The following is a 27,975-nucleotide window of genomic DNA, read 5'->3' on the forward strand; positions in this document are numbered from 1 at the left end:
ACTTGTTTTCATTGGTAGCTCACATTACCTATGTTCAGTAAGTTGAGATTTGGTAGATTGCAGATAATTTATATTTTGTTAAATGTTTTTCAGTTGTAATGAACTGAAAATAAAAACTCCAAAAAACTTTTATATTATCCTAATGTGCACGGGTGTAATTACAACTGATTTAATAATTGCTTGTTGAACAACAATACAAAGTGATTGTATTTAAATTTGTGATTATGATACTAACAAAATGTAGTCATAATACTGTCTTCTTTTAGATGTGCAGAGCATTGTAATTATAATATCATATAACTTTATGTGTGTGGATGTGTGTGTAATATTACAGGACTTCAAACCTGTTTCACAGGTTTAAATTTTTAATTGAGGCCAAAAATGTTTTACTGAACTGTTAATTTATAATGCATTAAAACTTTTATTATTTAATATTTTTAGATTATGAAGGTTACCCGCAAAATATCTGGTGCCAGACTATTTCGATATTTGATGCGTTACACTTTTTATGGCCAGTTTGTAGCTGGAGAAAATGAAAAAAGTATTAAACCATCCATCAAACGTCTTCATAGCTTTGGAGTCAAAAGTATCTTAGATTATAGTGCAGAAGAAGATTTCAGTGAAGAACATGCACGAGAAGTTGAGATGAAGTTAGTGCTGTCTCTTTTAATATACAATAAATAATAAATATGTACATACTTTTGCTATCTCAATAGTTAAAAATATATTCTATCACACTTTTAAATTGCTTATTGTGTATTATTTAAGTATTGATAAATCCTGGTTTCAAGTTTAATTATGGTAAACATTAAAATCAATCCTGCCATTTATTTATTTATTTATTTTTTAAATTATTAACTGTACACATGAGGATTAAAAAAACCTATGACATAACAATGGCATGTTGTAATGAGGAAGGAAGGAAGAAAGAATTTGTTGATGTGTTCCTTGAAGAACAGTGGACTGGATTCATTTTGGAAAATGGTTTGGGGAAGGTCATTCCAAAGGTAAATGAGATTAATGAAGTGAGTTAGAAATATTCACCATCGGCTGTTTGTATTCTTACATGATGAGGGAAAGAGAAGGAATAACAATGGTCAGTTTGGGGAATTGGCACCCTTGAAAATACCTGTAAAAACAATGCCTATGAGTAAGTGACTGGAGGGAGTTTCTGAGAGAGTTTGGGGAGTCTTCTTTTTTCTTCCCTTCTTTCGGATGATAGCATTGAGCATTCTCAGGGAAGTTTTGGTGCACCACTCTAAATACAAGAACAGTATTCAAAGGTCAGATAGATTTGGGATTTATAGTGTTAACCATGCAGGTGAGAAGGATGTTTTGAATGAAAGAAGGTACCAAGTTTTTTAGAGGCTGAAGCGGTTGATTATATAGAGAGAAGATTCAAGTTCAATCCATCATTGTTATATAAGTCCTTTCTCATCAAATTCACTCTACATATTTGCAAACTTCATATTATTCTTTCTATATATCCTATGCCATCTCTTTGATAAATTAATGCAGCCATACTTGTAAAGGTTAGGAGAGTGTTTCATAGCTAATGCTGATTCTAAAAATATTCTCTCAGACTTCTAGTGACTTTTCTTCTTTGCAGCACAATTATCTTCTTCCATTTAATCCTGACTGAACTCATGTCCAGAGCATGGTCTACCAGTCCTAACTTGATGTAGATGATTGCAAATGTAGTTTTTATATTCTTTAAGGCAGATGATGCTAACAGATTTTCCAGTATGTCCAAAGACTAAGTTGCAGGCACAATAAATTTTATATACTATGGAATGTGCAATATGATGACGCTGATCCTTAGTAGAATGGACGAAGGTTGTTAATTGGATTATAGAGTTAAAGTGGTACGGAAATTATATTGGAACATTGGTAAAGAGAGAGCTAAAGCTCTTTATCCAATGCATGTTGTGCTAATTCGGTTGTCCTTACTGAATGTACTTTTTTGTGTTTTTTTGGATGTTGTTGGACAAAGGACAAGGTTGGTCCATCCTGTATGCACAAAATACTGGGTCCTGCTCTGTTTCAGAAAATTTTAACATAGTAAATGCAACAGCTACAGAAATTTGAATATAAGAATATATTCCAGTCTCTTGTGAACAACTCTTTCTCAAGACATTTAACCCGGAATCCATTCAAGTTCGACCCATCGTTATATAAGTCCTTTGTTCATCAAATTCACTCTACATATTTGCAAACTGCATACCATTCTTTCTATGCATTCACTCATTTGCAGTCATTGCCATTCTTCCCAGTTCACTGTTACCAACCATGGTAACAGTTTTACAATTTTAATGCACTTTCCCCTCTTCCTCCCTGCTTATTCCAGTAATCCTTTCAAATCTTCTCTCATTACATGCTTGCTGTCCTTCAGATCCTTCATACCCACAAAAACAATCTGTTCACCTTTCCTTGCTTCCTAACAGTATCATTGACATACTTTGTCTTCATACTTGAAAAATATGATTTTGTCATGTTCTGATCAAGTCCATCTTATGTTTTGGAATTTCTTCAGCTTTACTCATCATCATCAAATTCCTGCCATGTACCCTCAAGGGGTGTACAGGTGTACAGGATATGATAGTACTACATAAAAAAAATTACATCATTATTAATTTCCTATCTACAATTTTCCTCCAAATTAGTCTGTTACTTGTCAACACTCCAACATTATCAGATCTTATATTTCTATCGTCTAAAGCACTTTGTACCGTATCAATCCACCTATATCTTGGTCGTTTTGCTGCCAACCTGGCAGAGAACACTTGTTTTGCTAATCTTTCTTTCTTCGCCCATTTTGTTTAAGTGACCATACCGCCTGAGATTAGCTCTGCTAACGCATTCCTGGATGCTGACAATGTCAAGTTCTTTCCTAATATCCTCATTTTTAATATGATACTGCCATTGATGCCATCTGTTCATGCCTATAATCTTTCTCAGGACTCTCATATCTGCGGTCTCTAGTCTTTGGTCAAGTGTTTTACTTCTGACCCAGCTCTCAGATCCATAAGTTAAAATTGGTTTGAACACTGTCTTGTATACAGCTAATTTAGTGTTCCGACTAATTTCTTTCTTATTCCATATGAATTTATTCAATTGACTTCCCATCATACCAGCTTTGCTGATTCTGTTGTCTATTTCTATATTTAATTTACCATCTTCAGTAAAAATCATGCCTAAATAGCTGAAATGTTTTACTTGTTCCACAGGTTCTGAATTCACAACACAGTTTGACATCTTCAATGATTCTGCCTATTTTCATTGTCTTTGTCTTTTTATTTGTGACCTTCATACCATATCTATTACAACAGCTATTCAATTTAGTCAGAGAATCTTGCAGACTTGTAGCGGATTTATTTAGAAGTATAACATCATCCGCATAAAGCAAAGAGCTGACATTAACATCTCAAATTTGGATATCATGTTTAATACCACTTTCCTTCATAATGTGATCCATATAGATAATGAATAACAGAGGGGATAATGTACATCCTTGTCTCACACCAGATTTAACATTAAACCATCTTCCTGTACTTCCTTCAATTCTAACTGCTGACTTACAACTCAAATAAAGACTAAGTATTGCTTGATATAATGCCCCATTGACACCATATAACTGCAGCGTATTGAATAGCTTCTCTCTTTGCACTTTGTCATATGCCTTTTCCAGATCAACAAAACTTAAATACAGATCTTTGTTATATTCCCATGCTTTCTCGACTATTTGTCGTAAAGTGAAGATCTGATCCTGACAGCCTCTATTTGGCCTGAATCCAGCTTGTTCTTCACCAAGCTTTCCTTCCGCAATTCTTCTCAACCGTTTCTCAAGAATACTTGCATAGATCTTGCCAGGAACACTCAGTAGGGAAATACCTCTGTAATTCTCACATGCAGTTTTATTTCCCTTTTTATATATGGGTACTATGAGAGATCTACTCCAATCATCAGGAATTCGTCCCTCTGTCCAGGCTTTCTGAACTATGCAGTGCAGCCACTGTAAGACTCTTATACCACCATACTTCAGCATTTCTGGTCGAATATCATCTACTCCTGCTGGGTTTCCACATTTCAAGCCTTTGATGGCTTTTTCTACTTCAAGTATGGATATATATTCCTGACTGCATGCCTGGTCAGTGTTTTTTACCACTGTGCTGTCATCATTGCTTGTTTCATTTAGCAGTTTTTCAAAGTAATTACTCCATACTTCAAGGATATCTTTTTCTCCTGTTTTCATGTCACCTTTACCATCTCTAATTCCTTTTATAGCACTCTTTCCTCCATTCTTAAGCTTCTTCAACAACCTCCAGAATATTTTGCCACCTTCTTGATATTTATTTTCTATATTCTTGCCAAAGTCCTCCCATGACTTTTGTTTAGCTAGTTTTACACAGTGTTTAGCATTCTTGTATTTGTCTCTATATTCTCTAAGAGCACAAGCTGACTTATTTGACAGGAACTTTTGGTATGCTTTCTTCTTTTCCTTCACTGCCTCTTTAACTTCCTGTGTCCACCAGGGAGTTCTGATTTTTTTATCCTTACAGACAACCTCACCACATGCCTCTCTGGCAGAATCAATCAATGTTTTCTTCAGAGTTTGCCACTGAATCTCCAAGGTTTGATTCCTGTTCTCAAACTCTTTCATTTTTTCTTCAATAATTTTTGTGTATTTTAGTCTACGCTCACATCTGAGAGCTGCTCAACTTTTATTCGCTTTAAAACTTTCTTACATGTTATTCTTTTCAATATGAAATTCAATTTTATCCTGCTCAAGACTAAATAGTGATCACTTCCAATTTCAAATCCTCTGTACACTCTGGTGACCTGCACCAGGGAGAAAACATCACTATCAGCAATAACATAGTCAATGAGACTTTTCTTATTGCTAGCCTCTTCTCTCCATGTGAATTTGTGCACATTTTTATGTTGGAACATGGTGTTAGTAATAACCAGTCCATGTTCTGAGCAGAAATCCAACAGATATTTGCCATTATTATTAGCTTTGCTCTTTTCTCCAAATTTTCCCAAAATATTTTTGTATGTCTCACAATCATTTCCTACTCTGCTATTTAGATCCCCAACAAGGACCAACTTTTCATTTTTCATTGTGTCAGTTGCTCTTTCTAAAGCCTCAAAAAATTCCTCCACTTTACCTTAGTAGAACCTTCTGTGGGACCATAGGCACAAATAAGTCTCATTGTCCAGTTCCCCATTCTCATATTTGCCCACATTACTCTACTTGAGACTGACTACCATTCAAGAAGATTAGCCTCGTATTTTGTGTTGAATGCTATGGCTACTCCTTCTTTTCCTTGATTGTCATTGCCTGAATATAACATTTTGTATTTATTGCTCAGAAAGATCTCACCAGTTTTGGTCTTTTTTGTTTCAGTCACCCCTATTATGTCGATCTGGTACTTATCTAATTCCTCAGCTAGCTCCATTTCTTTGCCATTCAGGCTTCTTACGTTGATAGTACCAATCTTTAACTCTGGTGATGTTGAGTTGGGGTTTATTTTCAGCTTTATCCTCAAGATATTTGTTGTGAAATCCTTTGTGAGGAAAAAAAAATGTGTAAGCTAATTTTAAGGAAATTTTGATTTCCTTTGAAAATGGAACTAAAGAAAACTGTTTCAAAATATTAATAATATTCATATATAATGTTTTTAATATATATATATACATGGAGACATGTTTTCAAAACATTTTTGACATAATTGTTATTACTGAAACACAGAAGATAAAAACAGGTCTTTTAAATAATAAATACATAATGTTATATTCTGGCAATAATTATCAAGTATAGGAAGTAATAGCTACAGTATATCTTGAATGGCAAGAAATACCAAGTAGAATGATGTGGACAAATATTAAAATAGTGAAGTGATGAGACTTATTTGTGCATATGTTGTTAGCATTTGGGAGTACCAGTATTTGGGAGTACCCAGATACTAGTATTGGAATTTGGATCCAACATGAGCTATTGGGCAGAAGTTACTGCTTCCTAGCTGAGGATCATTGCAGGCTACCGTCATTCCCTGAAGTGTCCTATATCTGTAGATTTGTGTGTTCATGAGGCTGGTTTGCCTGTTTTGAGGGATGAAAAAACCTGAGTTTCTTGGAGGAAAAAACCCTCCATATCAGACTGGCTAACTCACCTTTAGTCGTAAACACCTGATGAAGGTTCCTCACATCATAGATGAGAATTGAATCCAGGTCTTTCTGACCAAAGGGGAGATTCATCTATATTGACTGAGCTACAGAGGCTTCATTTGTGCCTATGGTTCCACAGAAGGATCAAGTAAGGAAGAAATATGCAAATTTTTTGTCATTACAGAATGCAGCTATCACAAAGAAAAGGAACAGTTGGTTCTTATTGGAGAATAAACAGCAGAATAAGAAAGGAATACCAGACATATAACAAATGTTTTGGAGAAAATTGGTAAACCAATGATAATTGCCAAATACCTCATGGATTTCTGTTCAGGACATGGACTAGTCATTACTAACACCATCTAAAAACAAAGATGTGCACAAATTTGCATTGAGAGAAGACACAAGGAATGAGACTTTTCTTACAAGGAGTAAGAAAAGTCTCATTGACATATATGCTATAGTTTACAGTGATACCTTTACACTGCTTAAAGATACAAGATTACAGGGGATTTAAAATAGGAAGTGATCATCATTCAGTTTTGAACAGGATGAAATTGCTGAAATGTGTGTATGAAAATTTTAAAGAGATAGATTAAAATTTACAATTATTCAAGAAAAAAAATTAATGAGTTTAAAAACATGAACCAATTCTTGAATACTCAGTGCAGACTAAGAAGAAAACTAATTAATTCAGTTAGAGAGGCATGTAATTAAGTTGTGTGCAAGGCTAGAAAAGTAAATTTCATGTGGACACAGTTTAAAGAGATAGTTGCAGAAAAGAAGAAAACATGTCAAAAAAAAAAAAAAAAAAGTAAGCCAGTATGTGCTTTGAGAGCATTCAGATAAAAATATAAGAAAAATAGAAGTAGTTAAAGTAGTAGAAAAAGCATTGTGTAAAAATTTGCACATAGCAAAACAAAAGTCATGGGAAGACTTGGATAAAAATATAGAAGATTAATATCAGGAATGTGGCAAGATATTCTGGAGTCTGCTGAAAAAAAGTTTAGAAATTTGATAAAAGAGTACTGCAAAAGGAATCAACAATGATGAAGGTGAAATAAAAATTGAAGATAAAGATATTCTAGATGTTTTAAATAATTACTTTGACAAGTTGCTATATGAAACAAAAAGTGATCGAACAGTGGTAGAAAATATTCAAAGGAAATGAAGTCAGGAGTACATATCAGTATCTGAGGTAGTAAGGTCATCAAAAACCTGAAGTAAAGGATGTATAAAAGTTTTACAGTGGCTGCACTGCATAATTCTGACAGCCTGGTCAGAAGGTCAAATTCTGGATGCATGGCCAGAGCTGTCATAGTTACCATCTATAAAACAGAGAATAGATGTGAGAATTACAGAGGAATTTCTTTACTGAGTGTTCCAGGTAAAATTTTTGCAAGTATACCTGGGAAGTGGCTAAGAAAAATTGTGAAAGAGAAAATTGGAGAAGAACATGCTGGATTTAGGCCAAAAAGAGTTTCTCGGGATCTGATTTTCACTTTAGTCAAATAATTTAGAAATCATAACAATGTAACGAGGGATCTGTATTTAGGTTTTGTAGATCTGGGTTAAAAAAAAAAAGCACATGATAAGGTGCTAAGAGAAAAGCATTTTCTAAATGCTACAGTTATATGGGACCTTACATTAATCAGTACACATTCTGTATTTGAGTTAGCAGTTAGAATTGAAGGAAGTCCATTGAAGATGATCACATTATGACAAAGTTACATTTGGCCTGATATCAAAATTGAGGATATTCAATTCAGCTCTTTATTTTATACAAGGATGCTTAAACAAATCCAGTACAACACAAAGGATTCCTTAATTAAATTGAATAATTACTAGCACATTTGGCATGAAAATCAACAGTAAAAAAAAATAGACATGAAAATAGGCAGTGATATTGAAAACATCATCTGTATCCTAAATAGGGAAATCTACGGAACAAGTCATAGAAAAATTTTTTATTGAAGAATGCAAATTAAGTATGGAAATAGACAAGAGAATTGGCAAAGTGGGGATTCAACTGAATAAAGTTATATTCAGTTGAATAAAACTGAATAAAAAGAAATTACTGTATTTTTGATGATAAGACGCACCCCAAATTTATGAGACAATTTTTAGAAAAAATATATTATTATATAAAAATATTCACAACCCTCAGATTTCATTTATTATTACCTAACTTGTACCAGAAGCATTCAGTTCATCTTCACTCGTCTCGTTACTGTCACTTTTTGTATTATTGTCTGAAATATTGTTATCACTCTCTTCAAAAACTAAGTCATCTTCAGTACCATCCATTGCATTATGCTGCATTTTTTAAAAGACTTAATAATCGCCGTGTCCGTTCAATACCACATACTCTTGCCTACTAACTACTATTGATGCCAGTAAAGTTTTTGTATGTAAATCGGGGATTTCCACATATGCAGCGAGATGTTTGGTTCGCATCGAAAATGTGGGAATCCAAGACTTATCCGGTATCGCCTACCTTTGGATCATAAGATTCACTCCAATTTTAAGTCGATTTCTCTATATAAAAAGGCGCATTTTATGGTCTGAAAAATATGGTAATGGTACACTAAATTATTGATATTAATAGAGAACACAGATATGAAAAATCTGTTGATTGAGCAGATGGCATAATGATATCATCATCAAATTCCTGATATATACCCTCAAGAGGGGGGGGGGTGTACAGGATATGATAGTACTACATGAAAAATATACATCATTACTAACTTCCTGTCTACAATTTTCCTCCAAATCAGTCTATTACCTGTCAAGACTCCAATATTATCAGATCTTATATTTTTGTCTCCTAAGGCATTTTTTACTGTATCAATCCACCTATATCTTGGTCTTCCTCGGGGTCTTTTTCTCTGCCAACCTGGCAGAGAACACTTGTTTTGCTAATCTTTCCTCTCCCAAGTGACCATACCACCTGAGATTAGCTCTACTAACACATTCTTGGGTGCTGACAATGTCAAGTTCTTTCCTAATATCCTTGTTTTTAATATGACATTGCCATTGATGCCATCTGTTCGTGCCACTAATCTTTCTCAGGACTCTCATATCTACGGTCTCTAGTCTTTGGTCAAGTGTTTTACTTCTGACCCAGCTCTCAGATCCATAAGTTAATATTGGTTTGAACACTATCTTGTATACAGCTAATTTAGTGTTCCGACTAATTTCTCTCTTATTCCATATGAATTTATTCTATTGACTTCCTACCATACCAGCTTTGTTGATTCTGTTATCTATTTCCATATTTAATTTACCATTTTCACTAAAAATCTTGCCTAAGTAGATCAAACGTTTTACTTGTTCCACAGGTTCTCCGTTCACAACACAGTTGATATTTTCAACGATTCTGCCTATTTTCATTGTCTTTGTCTTTTTATTGCTGACCTTCATACATATCTATTACAACAGCTATTCAATTTAGGCAGATCTTGTCTGATACCGGATTTAACATTAAACCACCTTCCTGTACTTTCTTGAATTCTAACTGCTGACTTACAACTCAAATAAAGACTAAGTATTGCTTGATATAATGCCCCATTAATACCATATAACTGTAGCGTTTTGAATAGCTTCTCTCTTGGTACCTTGTCATATGCCTTTTTCAGATCTACGAAACTTAAATATAGATCTTTGTTATATTCCCATGATTTCTGAACTATATGTCGTAAAGTGAAAATCTGATCCTGACCGCCTCTATTTGGCCTGAATCCAGCTTGTTCTTTACCAAGCTTCTCTTCCACAATCCTTCTCAACTGTTTCTCAAGTATACTTGCATATATTTAACCAGGAACACTCAGTAATGGAATACCTCTGTACTTCTCACAATCAGTTATTTCCCTTTTTATATATGGGTACTATGAGAGCTATGCTCCAATCATCTGGAATTCGTCCCTCTGTCCAGGCCTTCTGAACTATGCAGTGCAGCTAAGGTGTCCTGCACCAGGGACACCAGAGTGTACAGAGTTGTCTTTGTCATTGAGTCATGTGATCTTTTGTTAATGATATTAAAAATTAAGATATTAGGAAGGAACTTCACATTGTTAGTATTTAGGAACATTTGAGCATAGCTAATCTTGGGTAGTGTGCTCAAAAGTGTTTCTTTGATGCAAGGATGGTAGGGAATAAACAGAGAGGAAGACTAAGAACTAGGTGAATTGATGCAGTAGGAAGTACCTTAGAAGACTGAAATATATGATCTGAGAGTATTGGAGTCCTGACAGATAACAGTTGAATTTGGAAGAAAATTATCAGTATAAAGTATTAGTAATGATAAATTCTTCATATAGTACAGTACTATCCCAGTATCCTGTATACCCCTTGAGGGTTCATATCAGGAATTTGATAATAATGATGATGCATGTTGTCTTAGGATATGCTTACATCACCATAGTAGTATTTCTTCCTTATAAGTTTCTGTAAATTATTGTGTTCATCTTTAATAAAGATTGAGCTTAATTTGTCTCATGGTATTACTAGTATAGTTAGTATAGTTGCATTAAAACAGAAAATAAAAACTCAAAAGATACTTTAGAACAGTGTTTTTCAACGTGGGGCGTATGCACCCACGGGGGGGAGGCAATTAGAAAATGTACATATACATATTTATATTATACTTTGTCAGAACTTGGCTGACTATTATGCTAGGGGGTGGGGGCATCGAGATCTTTGAAACGTTGAGGTGGGGCATGATCCAAAAAAGGTTGAGAAACATTGCTTTAGAAAAATATTAATTTAGAAAATTATATATATATTTTTTTGTTTGTCTGTCTGTCTGTCTGTCTGTCTGTCTGTCTGTCTGTCTCTTTCTCAAAGAAGAATATGAGTTCTTATCTATTCTTACTAATATCTGTTTCTATATGTATTACATTTCAATATTTTCCTTATATGTAACAAGCTTTGTGTGTGTTCTCTCTTAAACTAAAATAATTAAAATTCTTACTCTGTAATTTTACAGGGCATGTATATCTGCTGCATCAGAAGATGGTCAGATTGGTAAGCTGAACTGTTCAGTTTTTAATTTCCATGCATATCTCATTAATTTTTTTAAAGATCTTTGATCTGTATATTTTAATCATATTTGAAGGCAAACAAATGTTTATGCTAAGAAAACTAAAGTTTCTGATAGCAGTAAGATCTTCTAATAGGCATAAACGTTTTCCAGGAGTTACCTCATATTTATCATTAAAACAAATTTTTGTTTTGCTGACTTGATATTCATCAACCTCCAGAGGAGAGGTTCAGTTAAAACCCCAAATCCTCATGGTTTCTTTTGTTGAAAGTTGATAGTGTGCAATCAGTAGGATATCATTAACATTGTAGGGTAAAAAGCTGAAAATATTATTTTAAGTTGAAAGAATGTAGAGACCATATTTTTTAACCAAACAAAAGCAAATGAATGTTTTAATCAAGGAACAAAAGTTTCTAATAAGTGATATATATTTACTCGAATATAACTCATCCTCGCGTATATCTCTCGCCCCTGATTTTACTTTACGAAAAAAGAAATGTAAACGTTTCACATATAGTTCACACACGAAAAAAGTTTAAAACTTTAAGAAATAGATAGTAAATGTTGTTATGGCAGTTTTAGATATTTTGGAATTCGGTTGAAGAGAATCAACATTTCAACTGTCTTTGTCATTGAGTCGTGCGATGTTTTGTTAATTCTGCACCAGTCATATGCATAGAAATAGAGGCAACCAGTAGACGAAATGTGAGAGTAAGAGTGTTGACTTCTACTCGATCTTGGATTGCATGGGAGTGGATTAAGATTACTAGACCATCATTAGAACTGTTGTGCAACTGGATTTTGAGAGCTTGGGACATGATTTTGCCAGAAATAATTAATTTAATTACAGAAGCATTTTCACAAAAGATTCAAATATATAACGTGATGAAGGTGAGTGGCTGATACGTAAATATAGCTGATAATTAAAATTTAAATGCATTCATTTTATAAACAATGTGAGCAATTATAAATTATAATGAATACTGGAGATTTAATTATAAACGTAAATTTATTTATTTTTCTTTAGTTTCTGAAAATCTCTGCATATATCTCGCACCATGATTTTTTAATTTTGGGAAAAAAGTGAGTTATATTCAAGTAATAACATGTTTTCATAGCACTCACATCTTGCTCTGCCTTTGCTATCAAAGTCTCCAGAGAAGCCCTGGAAAGTCAACCAGATGGATGTCAAATTGGAATTCCACACGTGACTGTGGCATCTTTTATGACAGTGACATTTAAGGCCCTACAGATTTACTCCTGTACAACATTAAGAAAGAGGATAAGTAGATATGCCAAGATTTCTGTATGGAAATGATCAGTAGGATATAACAAAATGAGGACTTTTTTTGGACACGATCATTTTTGGTGACAAGTGCACTTTTCCCATAAGCAGCAAGTAAACACTTGCAACTGCAGAAGTTGGGAAAGCAAAAATCCACATGCCATCATAGAACAGGTTTGCAGCACCCGAAAGGCTAATGTTTTTTGCGCCATAAGCAAGAAGAAAGTGTATGGACCCTTCTTTTTTACAGAGCTACCATTACTAGTGGTGTGTATCTTAATTCTGCATCTTATTATTAGGTAGTATTAGGTAGATGATGACCAATACAGACGTTTATATTTCCAGCAAGACGGAGCACCTCCTCATTACTAAAAAACTTGACAGACATAAGGTCATTCCTCAACACCCATTTTCAGGCAGATGGATTAGTAGAGGGGCACCTGTAGCATGGCCACTATATCCCCCCCCCCCCCCCCCCCCCCCCCCGACCTTACAGTGTTAGTTTTTTTTTTTTTTTTTTTTTTTTTTTTTTTTTTTTTTTTTGTGGGGCATTGTGAAAGATCAAATGTTTGTACTGCCACTAGTAGCCAATTTGGATGAATTGCATTCCAGAATTACTGCTGCCATTGCTGAAGTTATGCCAGATATGCTCTGCCACATGTGACATAAAATCAATTACAAATGATGTCTGCAGAATGTTGTTAAAACTTCAAGTGTTATGCTACATTTGCACAATTTATTTACCATTTGCACAATCTATTTACCTTCTATTGTCATTCACAGTTGTATACCCCCCCCCTTTTTTTTTTTTTTTTTTTGAAACACCCTGTATAAGTAACCTAGTTGGTTGTAAACATACAAGTATGTATGTTCACAAACTTTTGCTTGATAACTCTTGGTTTAGGATGAAAACAATATAATTCCTAGCCAAGTATAATTTAGATTAGAGTGATTATCAGGGAACAGTACAGTAGAGACAACAGAGGAAGGATACCCAATGAGATAAGAAAATTCAGATTGTACCAATTGTGGTATCATTCTTCTGCTGTCTGTATGGACAATTGAAATGGGCTGTGGTTGTTGTACTTCGTATCTGTGCAATGAGTGTGGAAGTGAGATGGGCTGTGGCTGTTGTACCTAGCATCTGTGCAAATGTTAGTGAAATGGGTGTGGAAATCATTATTTTTTTTAGTAAGATTTTTTGTTTGTTTTTTAAAAAAGTTTTGGTGATTTTTTATTTTTGAATTTTTTTGTAAGGTTTTTTGAGAAGGCTTGTTTTTTTTTTAAATTGCAGTGATACTATGTTTATTTGTTTACTATCATTATGTTGAAGTGAAATAAAGGGCATTGACACACATTAAAAAGAGAAGATATGCTTAGACATTTCACCCATACAGGGAGCATTTCTGTGCCATAATAGAGTCTCATCAATGTTCCTTGCATATTACACTATTTGGCTTCTTTTTATCCATTTCTGCAGGCAGCTGATTAGTTTCCTGAGTTTCCTATTTGTAGCCTGCCTGCAGAACTGGTTTACCCCTGTACCTCGATTGAAGAGGCCCTGAATCTATAATACATTTGACGACCTTTGAAGGCGAGGGGAAGGTTGTTCTCAGCTGTTGTCAGTCTCGTTGGCTGAGTAAACAGTTAATAAGCTGTGGATTCAAATTGCATTGTGAGCATTGATGCTTATGAAGATCTGTGGATGGCAGATGAATTTTATCACTTGGTACGAAATGGCATTAAAAATGCATTATGTTTGGTCTCTAGAGCAAGATTTTCCATATTATCTAACCTTGAGTCCAGATGCAGTACTAACATAGTATAGGTTTACAAATGGGTAAGATTTAAAAGTATGTTAATTGTAAGGTAATAATGCATTGATACATAGATATAGCCTGTGTTAATGGAAGTGGCAGTTTTTCAGAAAGCCTAAAAGTATTAATAGTTAGTACTTCATTAATTTTCTGTTGACTCGCTCTTCTTGGTTTACCTATGTTTTGAATTCTTTTGAACTGAAAATATTATTTGTAACCTCACTAACCACATTTCTGTCCTTCATCTCTGCTACTGAAATTTTCATTAGTGGGTTGTTTTAACACTGACCTCTGGAGTCACGTAGCCCAAAGTTTGCTTGAAAACAGCTGAGACAATTTATAGAATGTTCAGAAGGAAAAACATTCATTTAGGATGAGAGACAGAGTGCTTTTGTTATATATTTTAATAATCACCTTTACCTGTCAGTGGTTGGAAAACCTATAGCACATCAGTATTGTGTGTGGGCAAAAAGGGCTGCTTCAAAGGAAAAGAGGAAGACTGGATAAAAGTGTAGGAAGAGAAGTTGGTTCTGTAAGTTTAAAGCTGGACCATAAATATATTTTGACTAGCAGTTGCTTCTGCTCTTACAGGCAAGTGGGTGTAATGATTGTAGCTAGTTTATCAGAACATTGCCCATGAAAATGCCTACAGACAAGGCATAATGCATAAACAGACATCAGTGAGAAAATGACTGGAGTGTGTGTGTGTGTGTGTGTGTGTGTGAGAGAGAGAGAGAAAGGGGGGGGGGTTCACTGATTACCTTCCTCTGCATAGCATCAAGCATTTATCATCATCATCATCTCCACACCCCCACACAGTTAAGACTCAGTGGGGTCAGTGGTCACTGTCAAATGGTCAATGGACGATAAACTCATGCACTGTTTATCTAATACAAATCCCTCCCAAAATCATGTATCTCAATCATATTATCTTTCTGTTTCCTATCCAGTAGCTTCTATAGATGCCATTCCCTTGACCTGTCCTCCTATCCAACATTCCAGAGATGAATAACTCCCTCAGTCATTCTTTTTGAATTTTTTCAAAATCAAAAAACAGGCGACCAAATCTGTCTACAGCACATCTAATTAAGTTCCTTGTATAACTAATTAAGTTCCTTGTATAATGAAACTATAACTGCTTTTTCTGTGTGTTTAATGTCTCCTCACCATTGCCATAATATATTGTCCTCGCTATTCGGTGTGATCTTTAATTTCACGTCCTTGTTCACCATTATTCTAAGGTCTCTTATCACCTTTATCTCATTCAATATGTTCCCATCAATTAAATGGTGAAAATATACTGAAAGGTTATTCCAGCTAAGTTTCAAAAATTTGTACTTGTGCATTTGTCTCCACACACTCGTCTCAACATTCCAAGCCACTTTTAGAAACATTTCTAGAAGTCATCTTTTATTAGCTTTAGACATGTCATTGTGATTGCTTCAGTTTCTTGTATTGATGAAAAATGTTTTTCCTTCAATATTGATTTCCACTTTGAAAAGAGCTAGAAGTATTGGTGGATAAATTGGGCAAATATACCAGATGCAGATACACAGTAATTTTTTTTTTTCCCTACAAGAACTGTTGAATAAGATGAGTTATGTGGCATGGTACATTGTTGTGATGCAACTTGTAACCATTTGCCCATTTCTGCAGTCTTTTTCGATGTTCATCATTTCACAAATGTTCCAGTCCACCTGAATAAATTTGTGGAATAAGAATGCAGTCAGAACATTGTCTTAGCTATAAGACAGCATTCAAACCAATTTAAATTTATAGATCTGAACTGGATTTCTGTTGCTACCGCCTGTATCTCCCCAGAACATTCCCTTAATAACATCATATAAACGTTGAGTATACTTCCTTTTACGAGTGTGGTTAGTAAGGGTGTGTGGATTAGGTTCTTTACTTAGAGAGTGAATGAGTGGAATAGATTTTCAGAGGTGGTTGTGAGTGCCCCAACAATGAATAAGTTTAAGGAGATGCATGATATCTGTTGTGTTAATAGGTAGTGTTGGTCTCCTGCAATGAGTCCTTTTGACTCCAAGGAGTACCTGTATAAATAATAACGATAATACTTAATTCTTTACATATACCTACTCATTACCTGTACTCATATTTATGAATTTAGGGACACAAAACACACGAGTTGAAAAGATTATTTTACTGATTATTAATAAAATAATAACTTGACGTTTAGACCCCTGTATTGAGGTCATCATCAGAAGGATACATGTGTATAGGAACCAAGCTACATGCTGTTGCACTCTATAAAGGTAAATTAAATCTAAGTTGTTAACTAATCTTTTTCTTAGCCTGACCTCTAGTGATAAAAAAAAATTAAATAAATTTAAAAAAAAATTATAAATAAAAACTACAATAAACTCTGCTAAAGTCCTCCTGTACTAAGATTCTTCTGAAATTGTACAGTTCATACTGTTATATTACGATTATCTTCTGGATTTATACAGTACAGGTTGCTATTGAATGTTCGGGGGAAAAAAAAAAAACACTTCACCAAGTCTATTTGTATTGAGATTTTTCTTTGTGGTTGCAGATGAATCCTCCACATTCTTGGAATAGTTAGACCATCATTTTTATTCATTACCTGTACAATTTCATCTTAACTCAAATTTTGTATGATTTTGCGCTTGGCAGTGTGAAATAAGTTGAACTGCTCATTAAATACTTCAACTGTACCTCTACATATACTTGTCCTTACCAGTTTCATAACTGTTTAGAGAAGAGATTATTAATCTCCATTTGTTATGAGATTATCTCTCTTAAGATATTTTTTTATTCCAAGTGTTTATTATTGTTCAGTTCCGATTGGTGCAATGACTTTTAACTGTTTCTTTTAGAATCCAGAAAATCAGTGACTCGAGACCAAATACAAAAAATATGCACATTTAATAAAATTAAAACAATATATACACTTTATTTACTGAGAAATGACTATGTCAGGGGAACAGTGAAAGTTACGAACTTAGGAGCGAAAATACAGGAGGCAAGGTTGAGATGGTTTGGTCATGTGATGAGGAGGGAGGACGAATATGTGGGAAGAAGGGTCATGCAGATGGATGTGCAAGGAAGGCGGAAGCGTGGGCGGCCAAAGAAGAGATGGAGGGAGCTGGTAGAAGAGGACTTGAAGATGAAGAACTTGGATGTGGTGACAGCCCAAGACAGGAAGGTGTGGAGGAGACTCATAACAAACAGTGACCCCACTTAAGTGGGAGAAGCTGCAGAAGAAGAAGAAGAAGAAAACAATATATACACTTTAAATAAAATTACAGCACTACAAAATACTGGATCCAAGGCCTTCAAAAATAAATCTACGCTTTAGAGATTACTGGATTGTTTAACATATACTTAATCACGTCTACCAGACTAAAACACCTTGTTTTTCACAATAACAAAAATATTCATAGTCAGTTTCTTTGTTAGGGCCTTTTCCGAAAATATAAACATTTCTTCTTCTTTTCCATAGGACCCTTTCTTAATCACCTGCATGTAGTATACAATATTATTCCTCAATGAAGTATAAATACTCTTACCTCTTGCAGTTCAGTTTGATGCACAATTTACTAATTTTTGTACCAGAGAAAAAAGTTTCTTCTACTGCTTCAAAAACAACATATCTAAGTTGAGCTAAATTCCGTCACCCTTTCCAGTAGAAATAACAAATATATCCGGCATCCTTAAGACAGATGAAACTTTTCAATCAGCATTCCTTTAGAACATCGACTGCAATATCTTCTTTTATTTACTAATTACTTGTTGATAGTCTCAACTCCTCCAGTTTACAGACTCAGTTTTACTATTCCTTTTCAGAATCTACCATTAATATTCTTCCGACTGCCACATAAAACCAAATAAACTTCATAAGAACAAAATTCCTCTGGTCTGCATTCTTAAACTTCCATTAGCTCTCTCTTGTTTTTCTTGTTACCTCGATACTGAATGCTCTGTCAGCTGTCAATCATGCATCAAACTCCTTGGCGGGCATGCACACTCCATGTAAGAAGTTAGGCATAATGGCTGACATGTTGTCTCCGTTAGCATAATGAGAATGTCTTTATAAAATGCAACATTTAATAATTTTAAACTGCAATAAAATTTCTGAAAGTAACACAAATCCAAATCCACTAAGTACATAAATTTTTTTAAATGCTTTACATTTCATTTTGACAAAATAACATCAATAACAGGCACATCGCAAGTGCCGATGATGCGTGTTATAAAACCAAAACTAATGATATACATAATAGAGAAACAATTGTAAAAAGATTCATAATTATAAATTATGATTATTTTACAATCTTCCCATAGTCATTGTTTCTTTTATTGATCACAAAAAAACTTGTGGAATTTTTCCTAGCTTGATGCTTGTATCACTTTGATTTTCCTTATCAATCGCATACCTTCCTACCTTGTTTATCATATTCCTTATATACGACTGATTATTACTTTCTTTATGCTGATTCCAGAATGTCTTCTTCCAAAACTATATACTTAACCTCACCATTCACCTATTTTACACCTACCCTATTTAACCTTCCTTTGGAATATTAAGGCATTGCTGATGTTAAACATTTCTTGTCCAGTACTCCAGCAGCACTGATATACTTTTCCACCCAAATGTTCACCCCATTGCTCCAAACCTTTCCTGAATTTTCCATCTATCTTATAGTTGCCAAATTACAGAAATAATATTCGTTGACTTACTAAATTATTTCTAATGTTTATCTAGAAATAAAAAATCTATATGTTTTAATCTAAAGTAAATTAGTATATTGTGTGATTTTTTTTTTTTCATGCATCATTCATGAAGTATTGTGATTTTTAACAGGAAGTATCATTATGGTAGGCCAACCACACTCACAAACCACAATACCTATCATACCTTGTCTTGAAAGCATTCAGCATCAACCACTCACTCTGGCAGTATATTCCATTCGTTCACTGCATGCCATGCAAAAAAAAAAAAAAAAAAAATCTCCTTTTCACTTCTTTACTTACACAGCCTTTGTACATTTTTCAGGGATGACCTCATTTTCCCATCCCATGCAATAAATCCTCTATATCTATTTAATAGGTTCCTCTCCCCAACTTATGTCTCAGTCATATTACCTCTTCTCCTCCAATCTGCCAAAGCTTGGTAGATTGGAGGAGAAGATCACATTTCCTTAATCTGTTCTCATACTCAACATTCAGAGTCCTGGAGATAAATGTAACTGATTAGCTCCTGCGCACTCTCTATCTTTCCCTCATGCCATATCATAATCAATTTTCTATGTACCCTCAAGAAGTGTACAGGATGACACACTGTAAACTTGGTCATGATAGTACTATGTAATTAAGTTTATATGATTACTAATGTCCTGTCAACAGTTTTTTGTTTTCCTATTGCCTATATAATCATATGACCAGTTAAGTGCACAGAAATCCAAATATGGCCTAATTAGTGTCTTATATAGTTGAACTGTCACCTCCTTATCCCTGCTTTATTAGGGTCCTATGCATTATAGAATCTTTCGGATTCTTAACTGGGGATGGGGGGCATGGAAAATTTATAGACCGTTTCTAGTTTTTAAATTTTGAAGTCTCTTAAAAATAATTATTTTTTGCTCTTTATTTCACTTTGTTTCAAACTTGTATCGTTTTGTATTACTAATCTGAATTATGCAGTTTAATGTAGTAGTTTCACATGTGGTGGCACCACAAGTCGACTTTTCACTGCTGGCAACACTGCAGGTCATGACATCTGCCAGTGAACGTGTGATAGAAGTGATTCTCTGAAGTTTTAAACAATACTAGTATGAATGCATAGAACTTAAAGTTAAGTACTACTTGAGTGCAATTACTTTTCGAAATTTTCAGTGCTGTAATACTGATTTTTTATTTCTTAAAATTTACACCCCCCCCATATAAAATGAATAAACAAAGAACATTATTTGATTTCCTAAATATAAATACAGTAAAGTTTTTACAGTAATATTTAAGGAAAGTTGATTTCTGCTTTCTGAATTTTTTTGTCATTATTATCAGTAAGCAAAACCACTATTTAAAAACAGTTTAATTATTATTATGTTACTACAAACTAGGGGACTGCAAAAATATTTTAGGATACTTAGGGGACCGTGACTACCAAAAGGTTAAGAACCACTATGTTATAGCACCAATTTTTATAGTAGCAACAATAGTATGTCTCCTGAATGTCAGTCCCTGTCCACCAAGAGTTCCAGATCTCTCATCTCCTCTACTTCCTGGAGCAAAGTCCCTCCAATATAATAAGCATTGTTTCATCTTCTCTGACCAGAGTTAAATGATTTAACACCCAGCAACATTGAAGTGCCATCCTTATTCATCAGCTCAAAGTATCAACTATTCAAATCTTCTTTTAACAACCTCACATTAGAGCTTCCTCCTTTAGCATAATCAGCAAACAGTTTAATATCTCTTCTCAAACCTTGAACTATATCATTGATTCCATCCCATTTCCCTTGTGTGTTAGATCTAATGGCCTATCACTGCCAATTAGTAACTTTGCCACTTTGATATCTCTTTATCTCTTCTCAAACCTTGAACTATATCATTGATTTCATCCCATTTTCCATTGTGTGTTAGATCTTATGGCCTATCACTGCCAATTAATAACTTTGCCACTTTGAAAACCGATTAATGCTGTGATAAGGTTGTTAATTTGATCTGCATAGTGTATTATAGTTATCAATTGTGTGTGTGGTCTTCTGGTTGGTTTGCCTATTGTGCAGGAGGAAAAATTGCCACCCCTGTATGAACCTGGCTAACTGAGTGTCACTTAACAAGTCCTGATAATGGTTCTTCACATCCTAGACGGATTCGAATTCAGGTCTTTTGAACCAGAGGGCATTGTCAAAACTGATTGAGCTATAGAGGCTTTCTATATACCTCCTGTGGTACTTGTCACCTCCTTTTTTTTTAGTGGGGGGTGACACCCTCATACACAACCTGCTGACTTCTCTAAGCTACCATCTGAGTATCCTTCCCTATCCTGTTCATTTTCAGCAGTAGTTTTTAATGTGATGTTTTGTCAAATACTTAAAATCCAGAAAAATGATTAAGGGTCTCCTCTATCCAGTACACATCACCCATTATACAATGTAACCAAGCTACTTAAGCAAGAACTCCCCTTAACAAACCCATGATGCTTTCTTGAAAGATTTGTATTTATTTTTAGCCATCCTCTCTATCACCTTTACTACTACTACTTCTTCTTCTTCTTTCACTATGCCTTATCCCATGTTAAATGGGGTCGGCGCACCGATCTTTAACCTTCCTCTTCCAAGTTCTCCGGTCCAGGGCATCCTTCGGACTCCATCCTTTCTCCCTAAGATCCTCTGTCACCTTATCTCTCCACCTGAGCTCGGGCCTGCCTCTTTTTCTCCTTCCCTCCAACTCCATATACTCCACTCGTTTACCAACATTCTCCTCACCCTTCCTCTCTACATGTCCAAACCACCTCAGCCTACTTACTTGTATCGTCTTGCCAATTGGTCCCACTTTAACCGTCCCTCTGATGTAGTCTTTTCTTATCCTGTCCTTCTTTGTCACACCACTCATCCATCTCAACATCTGCATCTCCGCTACCTCCGTCTTCCTCTCCTGTGCTTGGTTATAGGCCACGTCTCCGCACCATGGAGCATCGCCAGCCTCACCACCATCTTATACAGCTTTCCTTTCCTCTTACAACTCACTCTCTTGTCGCACAGGACCCTGCTCATCTTCCTCCAATTCATCCAACCGCATGTTATTTGGTGCTGTATTTCCTCATCCAAGTCACCATTCCTCTCAACAACCGACCCAAGGTACTTGAACTTCTTCCCTGAAATTAGCCTTTCACCCTGGAGTCGTATGACCATATCCTCGTCACTCCCCGTTGACATATATTCAGTCTTCACCCAGTTAATTCTCATGCCTCTCTCTCCTCCAATGCCTTTCTCCACTCTTCCAGGGTATTTTGAAGCTTCTCTTGGGATGATTCGCATAGAACAATGTCGTCGGCAAATAGCATGCTCCATGGTGCCTCCTTCTCGATATCCTCCACTAGTACATCCATGACCTGGTCAAAGAGGTAGGGGCTCAGAGCTGACCCTTGGTGTAGCCCTACGACAATGGAGAACCCTTCTGTCATGCTGACCTGAGTTTCTGTTCCCTCATACATCTCCTTCACCAACCTCACGTACTTCTCCGACACCCCCTTCTGCCTCATATACCTCCTGCCTGGCCACTCTGTCGTATGCCTTTTCCAGGTCTATAAACACCATGCGCAGATCCACTTGCATCTCTCTATATTTCTCCATCAATTGCCTTAGCGCAAATACCACATCCGTTGTCCCTGTTCCTGGCATAAATCCAAACTGCCCCTCACCAATTTTCGTTTCCTGCTATATCCTTCCTTCAATTACTCTTTCCCATATCTTCAATGTGTGTGACATGAGCTTGATCCTTCTATAGTTGCCACAGTGTTGAACATCTCCTCTTCCTTTGTAGATTGGGATGAGAATACTTTTCCTCCATTCCTCTGGTATCTTTTCCAGTTGGGCTATTTTCCTCATCAGATCCCATAACATATCCACGCCCTCACTGCCCAAACTTTTCCACACTTTCCCAGGTATCTGGTCTGCCCCCACAGCCTTTCCATTCTTTATTTTTCTTAGTATCCAATCCACTTCCTCTCTACTTATGTCTTGCACCAGTCTCTCGTTTGCCGCTCCATCCTCACACCTCTCTTTTGGATTCTCCTCATTTAGTAGTTTATGGAAATATTCTTTCCATCTTCCTCTGATTTTGTCCTCCTCTTGTAATACTACTCCTGAGGCATCCTTTATCTGCTTGACTGATGTTATGTCTTTCGAAGCCTTATCTCTGGCTTTCACTATTCTCAACAAATGAGCTTCACCACCGTTTCTCTCCAGTTCTTCATAAACCTCATCAACTGCCCTCGCTTTTGCCCTTGACACAGCTTTCTTCGCTAATCTATATGCCTCCTTGTCGGCTCTAGTTCCAGTCATGTCCCATTTTTTCTTTGCCTCTTTCTTTTGTCCCTCTTCCTGGAACAAAATCACCTTTTACCTTTATTACTACACCTAAGAAAAACAGATAATATACATGCTGAATATATTGTGCTCTTTCCACTCTTCTAGTACTGTTTCTAGCAAGCTGATGATTCTGATCTAATCTCACATCCTTATTAACATCAAGCTTATTTAAAATTCTAAACACTTTATACATTTCTGAACTGTCAGTCTTCTATCATCTTCCTTATTGTTATTCAGCACTACTCATTCCCCCCACCACCACCACACATATACATATTCCCTCACACACACACACACATGAAATACACTAATGCTAAAAAAAAAAATACTCATTGAGTATATTCAGTTATAGCGTCCATGGACATGATTCATGTTTTATTTCCAGAAACTAAAATCAACATTCCATATATTCACCCTTCCTTTTACTGTCAATGTAACTATGGAATTATCTAGCTTTTTGCTTTGCATCAGCTAATCTCCTTTTATGTGCTTTTTTTTTTTCTTCATCACTATCTGGACTACTGTGTGCAGATTTGGTCTTGTGGATTCCAAGCTATAAAGAAGTGTTACAATGATTATATCAGGATTATGAAATGTAGATTATGAGGACAGATTGTAAGAGTATGTGGACTACAGAGACTGGTTAACAGGAGAAAGAGGGGAATATGATAGAGGTTTTTGAACTTCTGAATGGGTTTAATAGGATGCCATCTGATGAAATTTTTCATTAGCCATCACACCAATCTGTTTTTCCTTAATTTATCATAGTGTGCTGCTTTCTAATTCTACACATCCCTTTTTTGTGAAGCTTGTACCTTACTTAGTCACTTCAACATCTTAACCACATAATCATCCTCCCCAGCTTGTGGCATTGTGGTCATATCTTCTATTATCATTGTATGAGATGGTATTCAATCTAGCACTTGTGCCTCTCCCATCTCCTGCTTCAACTATGTGCTGCTTGAGCAGTACATAGTATTTTACACATGTTGAAAAGCAGCTCAGGGAATTCAAACTCCTTTCTTAGACATTATTTCCTGCTTCTACTCAATGCTTCTATTCTATTGTTACTTTCCTGTTACTCACTAGTCTCTCATCTGCCTGAACATTTCAGAATCATCTCTCTCTACATTTCCTGGCCTATAGCAGTGCACTATTAAATACTAAAATTCATACTCACTTCGGCCTCAGAGTTCCATATGGACAGAATTTTTTTATTATATAATAATATGTAATAAAGATTGTTATATCAGGATTGTTATACCAATTCATTTACCCACACATCACAGTGCCATGTGTGGGTAAATGGTTAGATAGAAAAGAAGAATTTGTTTATGTGGTTTTTGAAAACCTGAAGATTGTATTCATTGGGGAAGACTGTTCCAAAGAGCAGAGATACAGGAAATTAAGGCAGAGGATGAGAAGTTGGTTCAGAGTTTGAAGATGAACTGTATATGGGGATTGACTGGTAGTTGCTTTTGTTTATATGAGTACAGGAAAGTGGAGGAATGGTAGCAGCCTGTTCAGAGGAGCATGTGCTTTCACCTGCAGTCTTCACCATCTAATTTTCGTTTCCCTTTCTGGACACATTCTTTTCTCCTCACATTTGCGCTCTGTCCAGCTTCATACTGATGCTCACTCAAATGCAGACCACAGTTCTCTTGTACCTTCAAATTTATCCCATATATTCACACACCCAAAGCCTCTCGTTTCATAATTCGTAATCATTGTTATAATCTTTCCTTTCAAACACACCTTCAAAACTTCAAGTTTCACACCCTTCACCATGTAATCTCCATAACACAACTTTCCATTGCAATCATTCAATTAATAGTCCATTGGCACCTTCTTTCTTGCACTTTCAGCAACCATATTTCTAATTGCCCTATTTCAATCTGCACCCACCTTAATTATTTTCTCAATCACACCAATTCATTTCTTATTCTCACTTGTGCTCATGTCTATCATACCAGCTTCATTACCATTCCACCTTGTTTATCTACAGTTTATCTAGAGAGAAACAATGACTTTTTTTTTTGTACAGGATCACATGCTTGCTTTTTCACAACTTTCTTATCATGCTCCCTGCCTTTTCACATTATCTTTTTTTCACAATCAGACAAGTACACATTCTTCTTGTTGCATTCTTGCTACTTCAGTTACTGATATTACTGGCCATCAACTCTTCCTCCAGGTCACACTTTGTATGCACACACTCGCTCATTCACTCACCCAAGTGCAACTTATTTAAAGATAAAAGCAATCACTATCTTGTTTTTGAGGGCTGCCATTACGCCACTCCACCTTTGAAATTAAAAAAAAAAAAAAAAAAAAACTAAAACAAATACACATGACAAGCTTACAACTTCTGTAACAGCTCTCACACATAAACACATCAAAAACTACAAGTAATTAATGAAAAATTTATATGGATGTCTGAAAAATACATGTCCTAAAGCATATGCTTTGCATTGTGGCCTCTATATACAAGTAGATTAGTTGTGATTTTACTTCACATGCAAACTTTCTTTGCTTAAACTTGGATAAAAGATTAAACAAGAAATAATTTCTTGGTAAGTTTAATTTAGGCAAGCAGGTAGGTGACTATCAAAATGGGGAATTAGACATTGAGATTTATTTGTGCCTACAGTCCCACAAAAGGTACTAAGAAAGAAGCAGAGGAATTTTTAGTCATTAGAGAGAGAGAGAAGGAGGCAGCTGACATAAAAGAAAACAAAAAGCTCGTCTTTGTTGGAGATCTATCAAAGTAAGAAAGGAGTAATTGATGCATAAATGTTTTTGGAAAATATGGAGATTTGCAAAACTGATAATAATAATGGTAAGTACTTTGCTGGATTTCTGTTCAGAACATGGTAATATCATTACTCTTACCATGTTCCAACTTGAAGGTGTGCACAAACATTTTAGTGAAGATGACAAATTAAATGTGCTCATTCTGTTGCCTATTTCCAAAGGTTGAGGGATCAATTGGATAAATTCATATGGCATATGAGAAATTAGCAAAACACTGAACTAGCTGTATACAATGCACTGTTCTAATCAATTTTAACTTATGGTTCTGAGAGCTGAGTTTGAAATAGTTCATCAAAGACTAGAAATATAGGAGTTCTGAGAAAAATTATGAGAGCTGACAGATGCTATCAATGAGAGAATCATTAAAAATGAAGATATCAGGAAAGAACTTGTCATTTTTGACATTCAAGAATGTGTGAGCATAGCTAATCTAAGGCAATACAGTCACTTTAACAAAACAGGAGAGGAAAGGTTAACAGAACAAGTGTTTGATGCGAAAATGGCAGGAAAGACTCAAAAGAAGACCAAGATTTCAATGGATTGATGGAGTTAGAAGTGCCTTAGCAGATGAAATGTTAGATTTGATAATATAAGAAGAAAATTGTCAGTAGGGAGTTAGAATAATATAAACTTTTCACATAGTATTATCATAGTATCCTGAAATCAATCTCTGCAATAACTCTGATAACAGTGGAACAGAATTAAATTAACAGTAGATTTTTATAAGATGATGTTATCAGGCTAATGCACAGATCATCCATTCTTAAAGGCTAAGGTATTTTTCTTAGAATAATTTTTTCCCTCTCACCTGTCCTTGTGTAACAAACTTTCAGAGGCCTTTTAGATTTCTAAGTGACTACTGCCAAAGCTATTTTTTGTTAAGACTACCCTCTCTCCACAATGTCCAGTACATGGAATATGATAGTTATAAATAAATATTTAATTAATAGTTGTCACCTTATCATACACCATGATTAAAATCTGCAATCATTTGATTATATCTCTGTTTACCTAATCATGTATTCTGTTTCTAAAGTAACTTACCCATAACTTTCATTACTGCTATTTCATAAATTCAAACTAGTCTCTAATTTGATCTTTGCTTTGTTGATATTATCTTTTATTATCTATGTGAAAGAGTACCATCTACCTTTTCCCTTTTTTGGAAAGTCTAAGATAACCTTTATTCAAACATGGTCTTTTAAGTTATGATATTTCATCTGTTATTACCATCATGTTACCTACTTCTTCATTTCTCGCTCATCATCTACATTTAACACAATCTTTTTTTCTCACCACCAGAGGCGAATGCTAGTCTTGAAATTCACGCTTGCTCTTGTTATCATTCAGGGAATGAGAGGTGTGATTGAAGTCTGATTAGCAGAATAATGAATTACTGACTATTTAAAACTATGTACAGGTAACCCTCGTATAACGCGGATGTTAGGTTCCGCAGAAATGCCACGTTATATAAATCACATTATGCGAGTCTCAGATCACATAGAAAAAGTAGGGTCATGATCCGAAATCTTTTTTTTTTTTTTAAATTATATAAACAACAATGACATATCCAACAAAAAAAAAATTTATTTAATTCAGGTAATTCATGTAAGTTAAGAAAACATATAAACTATGAAACAAATACATGGTATAAAAGTATGAAAATTACAAATTGTACTTAAACTTCATTGCACATAATGCATAAATGTTTTAGGCAAAATAAAATAGTGCATATTTTAATCTTTCATAGCACAAGGATTTGAAGATTGG

The 27,975-nt window shown here is 35.1% G+C and overlaps 1 protein-coding gene across 1 annotated transcript in view; it reads left to right on the forward strand.

Moving 5' to 3' along the window:
* LOC150101725 (proline dehydrogenase 1, mitochondrial-like) overlaps positions 1-27,975 on the forward strand; it is a 234,074-nt gene that overhangs the window by 93,301 nt on the left and 112,798 nt on the right. The window contains exons 2-3 of the mRNA XM_090399897.1: positions 442-650; positions 11,156-11,193. Coding sequence (XP_090256023.1) covers positions 442-650; positions 11,156-11,193 — 247 coding nt within the window. The remainder of the gene's footprint in view (positions 1-441; positions 651-11,155; positions 11,194-27,975) is intronic.

The sequence above is a fragment of the Typopeltis vanoorti genome, chromosome 11, assembly GCF_054136105.1.
Source record: "Typopeltis vanoorti isolate ZY-2024b chromosome 11, IOZ_Tvanoo_1.0, whole genome shotgun sequence".
Taxonomy (NCBI): Eukaryota; Metazoa; Arthropoda; class Arachnida; order Uropygi; family Thelyphonidae; genus Typopeltis; species Typopeltis vanoorti.